The sequence below is a fragment of the Pyxicephalus adspersus genome, chromosome 10 (assembly GCF_032062135.1).
Source record: "Pyxicephalus adspersus chromosome 10, UCB_Pads_2.0, whole genome shotgun sequence".
NCBI classification, from domain to species: domain Eukaryota; kingdom Metazoa; phylum Chordata; class Amphibia; order Anura; family Pyxicephalidae; genus Pyxicephalus; species Pyxicephalus adspersus.
Genome location: NC_092867.1, coordinates 21,908,238 through 21,915,247, shown reverse-complemented (window position 1 = coordinate 21,915,247; position 7,010 = coordinate 21,908,238). Strand labels below are relative to the sequence as shown.

Here is a 7,010-nt window from a genome sequence, read left to right as displayed (position 1 = left end):
TAAAATATTTTATTAGGATTTTTTTTCTATCACAAGATATTAGGAAACCTTTACTCTTCTACGTGCAAGGGAGAGGACCCCTTTATAAAAATTTAAAGGTCTCTGGCTGTTGACCCTGCATAGCTTCCAAACTATTTGATTACAAGACTGATCACTTGATTTACATTCTAGCCTTTAGTGGACCACATTTCACAGCCTTGACTAGGGCATAACAGGTGCTAATTTCTCCTGCTTGGCCCCCCTGATACTGCTCAGCCATCCTGAACTCCATGCCGCTAACCTGAATGGTACACACTGGCACAGGATTTATAGCTAAAAAGTTTACCCAAGTAACATTTGCATTAAATACCAAGCTAGAGTTTCGTCTATATGCAAAAGTAGGATAAAAAGTATGTAAAGTCAAAAACTTTTTAGCTTTGAATAGGAATGAGTAGGATAAAAACTTTTTCACATGTTTGTGCTATCTAGGTCTCCTCTAGAAAGACCTTCTCACTTCCTGTAAAATTATCCTCACTTTACCAGACAGCATCAGACCTGCTCTATAAGTTCATTAAAATCTAGCACATGTTCAAGGCTTTAGCTAAACTTTATTTGAATTTGTATGATCTTCTGGTCTTTTATACTCCACAGAATAAAATATAAAACATGAATTCTCATTTTATCCTGTACCTGCTCCACAGTACTGCCTTGTCGACTTTGGTTGACCACATAGCGAGTTGTAGTCTCAGGAGGTTCTGCAATTAAATTGATACATTAAATGTGGGAAACAATTTCTTTTATAGCCAGCTTTATGGGAAATTAGAATAGCATTTAGAAAATGACTAAATGTTAGTAAAGATCGTTTTTTTAAATTTAGTAATTTCTGCTGCTGTTTAGGCATTTAGGATTTTCATATACCGAGAGAAAGATGTGGGTTGCCATTATAGACCACCCCCTGAAAATGCCAGGTTCGACCTGGACTGGTACATTAGCAGATTGATCCAGAAAAATGTGCAGACCAGGAACATCAGACTAAAGCGGAAACTCAAAATTTGTATACTTTTCTTAGGTCAGCTTTGAAAATACCTAAACTATTGGATGCGCATGTAAGCCAGGGAACTAATGGAATAGAAAGAGAGGTCATCAGTGGCAGCCTGTATACTTTCTCAGAACAGGAGGGGAAGAAAGGTCAAATTGGATATTCTGACCAAAGTGGCTATTCATGCAACTAGCTATAAAAGTTTTACCATTGTAGGAAAGTGGACACAACCTTTTCTAATAGGCTAATAGATATGACCTCCCACCTACTGGAAATGGATGTAAAAAAAAATACCAGGAAGTCTCCCTTAGTCAGTTTTTAACTTGCTCTAAACTTTTGATTGGTATTGCCGATACAGGAAGCAGAGACTTCAAAAAGTGGGCAAACAGCAAACTTCAATTTAGGAATGGAGGCTGTAACCTAAGAAGCTCACTGGACATATTACCATTTTGCTTTTTTTTGGTGTAAAAACTCACTTTGCCTTGATGGTGGTGTTGGTGGAAGCTCTGATCCAGCACTTTGCATTCTTTGACGTTCCACAACTGGAGGTTTTTCTGTAAAGTAAAATTTGGCTTATGTTAAAATACATTTTGCCTTGTTCAATTTTCATTGTTTTTTGTAATATCTTAAACGGAAATCATAATTAACATGTTGGACCAAAATCCAATTTACTACTTCAGCAATAGAACAGCACAAAAGAAAAACACACACGCATTTTCTATTTTTTCAGGCTACTTTCATATTGCTTATCTAAATACTGTCCATAACCATAAATCTAACTCTCACCTGAAACCCAAACCTAACCCTGAAGCCGTGTACAGACAAAAAAATGCTAGAGATAAACATATGTAAGCCTTGAATCTCATCATTTTAGTGACTGTACCAGTGTTTCCCGACCTTTTTAACATAGGGAGAAAATAACTTTCAGGTCTTCAGAGAACCTCTTCTATTACTATATTCACAGGTCACACAACATTAAATGTGGTGGCCAGTAGGAAGAATGCCCCCTACACTACTAGCCATTGGGAAGGCTACTACCCTTACAGATAGCCAAAAAGATAATTGGAATCTGTTAAACAGACCTGAGATGCAGAAATTGCACAAAAGGAACCCTGGTTGAAAAACACTGGTCTGTACAGTTGTCCTCTGCCCTCCTCTATTGATTTGTTGCTTTGTATCACTAAAAGACCAATCTTAATGAGTGCTATTTATTTTCAAATGAGGAGGACAAAGTAGGGTGCCTCCCGCTCTTCCTCCCCTTTCCGCCCATGAACAGTACTATACATTGTAGCAACAAAATAAACATTTGTACACAGTATTAGACTTCAGCCTCACATAACCCTTTAACAAATACAGTATTTGTTAATGCTAAAAAAAAAACCAAAAAACAAACAAAAAAACACACACTCAGCCCTAATACTTATCTCTTTTAAAACCTCTGCTTCATTAAATTTTATTGCCATGGGGAATCCTTGAAATAACGTACCCCTGCTATAATTACTATATCCACAGCTCATTAATGTGGGGAAGATTACTTCCTACATTACTGGCCAGTGGGAAGAATGTCAGCATTACAGATAGCCGAAAAAATCATTGGTGTCAATTAAACTGACCTGAGAGTCATAAATTGCTCAAGGAACCCCTGACAATCTTTGGAGGAACCCTGGGTAAGAAACACTGGTGTATACTATCTTTATTCTTCACCATCAAAACATTAAAAATGTATTTATTCAATTTATTATTTGGGCAAACCACATTTGAGAGTTGATGAACCACTGCATAAATTATTGCTTCATGCCGATAGGTCATTATAAAATGTAAAGGAGGGAAAGTTATGTAGCAGATTAGGTGTATGCAGTTTTAGACTTCCCATTGGGTGCCCATAGACATTTAAGAGTTGTGAAACATGTGTAAATTTCCAGTCCTGCATAATTCAATAGCAACACAAAAATTACATCTTGCCGTGGAGGCTGTAACATGAGAAAGTCACCGGATACATTAACATTTTGCTTTTTATGGTGTAATTTTTATAAACGGGGATTAGGGAATATGTGTTTTCCCATGTTTGTTGGTTAGGAGATACACTACAAGGGCTGTTTAATTTAAGGGAGGAATTGCAGTGAAAGTAAACTTACTGCATAGTTCTGACTTTACAATGGAACAAGTCTAGATTTAAATTTAACTCTTCAGTGGTGGATAGCCGAGTTTCTACCGATTTCTTGTAATCATTTTTTTGTTATCTGCATGAACAGCTTTAAGTTCTAACAGGTGTTTGTGTGTTTTAAATAGGTTTTGCATTTCCACAAAGTTTAGGGAAGTGCAAAACCTTTTTGAAGCAGAACAGATTTACCCGTTCATAAATTGTTAATGCTTTCAGGAACATCTCAGACTAATACAATAGCCACAAAAGCCTGTCAATATCGACCCTTACGTTACCTGTCTGTATTTAAATACTGTATGTGAAAAAACTTCCCGTTCCCAAAACAAACTTACCTACGTTGCTGTTTACATCTCTTGGGAGTGATCCAGGTGTTTTCTGATGAAAAAAAGGAAAGTCTTCTGACATATCAGTTTGCATTATAATACACCTTAGTATAGAATTTTGCATTTATGTTAGCAAAATAGAAAGATTAAGCGTTAATTTTAAGCTTTAAAAGATTAAGTGTTCAGATGTTTGATTCTGTCTATATCCCTGTTTGAGAATTTTTTCTTCTCTTCCTATCTAAATAAATACAAAAAAAATGTAGTAGCAGTTCTTAAAGGAGAGAAATCATTGGCACTGAATACAATTTTCTTTGTATTTTACCGCAGTGAAGAAATATCTACTCACTTAGATCCCCCAAAAGGCAAAAAAATTCCAGTAAAAAACTTTTAACCTTTTCCCATTTTATGCAAACAAAATAAAAGTCAGTCTTGCACATTATTTGAGACTCCTGTGCTAAAATTTCTTGCTCAGATTTTACTGCGTACTGTGAGCATCTCACAAAGTGGATTCATTGCTGCGACAGCTCAAACAAAGCTGCCTCATTTCCTGGCTGATGGACATCTATCATGATCCAGCACTTTCCTCACTAGTTTGACAAAGGCATGGGGCGACCAAGGGGAGGAGGGCATACATGACCAGGGGCTAGGTGGAGCAAGGGATAGTGGTTTTAGAAAGAAGGATGAAGAAAAGTTAAAAATACAAAGTCAGGGATAGGCTTAGACGAAAAAGTGTGTTAGAGGGGCGGTTGGGGTCCTCGGAGGGCATCTTTTAAAAGTGTGTGGTAATGGGATCTTCAGTGGTTTACTTAAATAGTGGGCTACCTGTATGGTGATGGTAAAGGAGGGCTGCGAGTAGTGTACCCATTCTGGAGCCAGTGGTGATGCGGCTGGAAACATAAATATTGGTTGGACATCGGTTACAGATGTTATGCTGGTAAGCGGAGCCTCGGAGGGCTTGCAACCAGGAAGGGAAGTAAGCTGGGTACACACATGCAATTATTGTCTTTAAAAAGGATCGTTCACGATCCTTTCCAACGACTAAGGACTGCACGATTCTGCTCTATGCAGAGGAGAGGGGGAGAAAAACGGAGTGGCACCCTGCTGCGTACTCTCTCCCTTCCCTGGCATTAGGATTGTTCTTCATCCATCGTCCGTGGATCCGCCAGGACGATCGTTTGGACGATCGACGTCGGGCGCTCTACAAACGCCAGATTCTCATGCTATATCGGCCCTGAGCCAATTATCGGGCATGAACCATTGGAAGTGTGTACGTAGCTTAAGTGTGTAGAGGTTAAGCTCTGGGAATTGTAACTCCTATTGAGATGGTTAATTCTATTATAGTTAAAATTTCATAATGTTTAATGTTTGCTTTTGTTTAAAGAAATTGTTATGTTTATTTAAAGAAAATAGATTTAAGTTTAATGTTGTGACAATAAAGCGTCCAACAAGGCCATTTCCTACAAGATGGAGTGGGTGTTGTAGTGTTGGGGATGGCAGGTGGGAAATGGTGGAGTGGGGGGTGGAGGTTAAGGGGAAGAAACAAAGTGGGGTTGATGGAGGAAAGAGTGATAATGCTAGCTCCCTGGGTCATCACCCCTTCATTTATTGTACCGAACTGTTGTGGCACAGCATTACATGTAGGTTTAAGCCAAAGCATTCTGCACGCCAATACATTCTCCATAGAAATGCCTAATTCTCCACACTTACCACCTATGAAAGGGGGAGGGGTATCAGGGGGGCTGGCTTAGGATTCATGTCAGGGCAAATTAGAAGCTAAAAAAAGCATGCAGAATAGCTTTGCAGTGCAAAATGCCCTGGATAAATTTTCTGAAATTGCAATGTGTTAATCTTCCAGAAATGCACTCCTTGCAATACTGTTATGCCTGTCATTAAATACTATACTAGCAAAAGCATGAAGATGTTCTAAGATCGCTGTACTATGTGCTTAATATTAAAATAAACTCTTGGGCATTGAACAAGCTGCATGGATTCCCATTTCATAAACGGTATATTACATTCAGTTTTACCATTGCATCCCTTGGTATATTTGCTTTTGTTGGTAAATAGAAAATTATGTATGCTTTAGCCTTAAAATGGCTCCATAAACCTACAATAAATCCAATATACCCTTAAAATAAACGAATACTTCCTGAAACAAAAGCTTACTTTCAAGAAACCTTTAATAAATAAGTTTGCTATGGGCAGTAGCTAAAGTAACTCAAATTAACAACAAAATAAAAATAAAGACAAAAAAATCAAATAGTAAGTGAAAAGGCAAAAAATTGACACTATGGTCCCCTTTTGTAGTGCTGGGATTGGCTTTGTATGGCCTTTCTAAGTCTACAGTTGGAGGTTCATGCAGTGCAATATGATATAGTTAAAAAAGTTATTTTGACAAGCACAAGGTAGCGTCAAACATGAAAATCATTCCTATTTTATTGTACATCATTTCTCCAGATGAAAAACTATGCCTAATATATTCTAAATTGTGTACAGACTTACTGGTTTTGGTAGCACAGCCCTGGGTTTTCTATAAAAAGAACAAAAAAGCAGGATAAAAGATTAATATACATGCAATTGAAAAATTGAGTATAAGGATAAGTGTAATTTTTTTCCAATTTTTATTAAACAAATGTAGATCTGAATAATGTATTACTTACACGTTCCGTGGAAGAGGGGATGGCGCAGATTTCATAGGCGGCTCTGCTTTTCTATCAGCTGTTTGGGAAAAAAAGCCATTGTTTTTATTGTGTGCATGTTTAGACTTTATTCAGAAACACACTTATTTTTTATTATGTCTTGTGTGCATGTTTGTATGTGTTGTATTACACGAATATATGTTGTAGTTCATTCTAGTTGGGTTCGAGAGTCAGATCACTACTAATACATCATCCAGTGATATCCCATACAAAGCCATAAAGTAATACCAGGGCTGATATTTCAGCATTGCATTTTGCATATTCATACAGAGCCGGTATGCTATACAATTTATAATGTGCAATCAACACCATCATCCCCCATGAAGAACTTATATATATTACCCCTACCACAGTCACACAAGCCACTTGTATATGGCAATGGGTTTCTGTTGCATATTACAATATGTTGGCAAATGTAATTTTTGGGTCAGAAGTTATTTCTATGTTGTGATATGTCGTTTGTAAAATTAATAAAGGTTTATATAAACATGTTATAGGTGTTAAAGTGTAACCCCAGCTAAAAGTATTATATTGTATTATTTTCTGCTGTATGAGATGCCATTAAAGAAGATTATTCTTGTGACCACCATCACTGGGACAATGAACAAAAAGATTCTACCTATGTGGCCACAAATTTCAACCCTTAGCAAAACAAAAGAAAAATTATTGCCTGGAATTCCACTCCACTTATAACAGTATGGTTATAATTATAGGCTTGCTCCTATTTTCTGCTCATTTAAAAGAGCACTCAAAACCCATTTTTTCACTTGCCTACCCATCTTCTTCTGTCTTTTGAAACCATCACTACT

The 7,010-nt window shown here is 37.2% G+C and overlaps 1 protein-coding gene across 1 annotated transcript in view; it reads right to left on the bottom strand.

Moving 5' to 3' along the window:
• Positions 1-7,010, bottom strand: part of BLNK (B cell linker) — a 107,561-nt gene that overhangs the window by 3,347 nt on the left and 97,204 nt on the right. The window contains exons 14-18 of the mRNA XM_072424866.1: positions 6,163-6,266; positions 6,005-6,032; positions 3,512-3,554; positions 1,495-1,572; positions 670-734 (exon numbers count right to left, since the gene is read on the bottom strand). Of these exons, the coding sequence (XP_072280967.1) occupies positions 670-734; positions 1,495-1,572; positions 3,512-3,554; positions 6,005-6,032; positions 6,163-6,266 (318 nt within the window). The remainder of the gene's footprint in view (positions 1-669; positions 735-1,494; positions 1,573-3,511; positions 3,555-6,004; positions 6,033-6,162; positions 6,267-7,010) is intronic.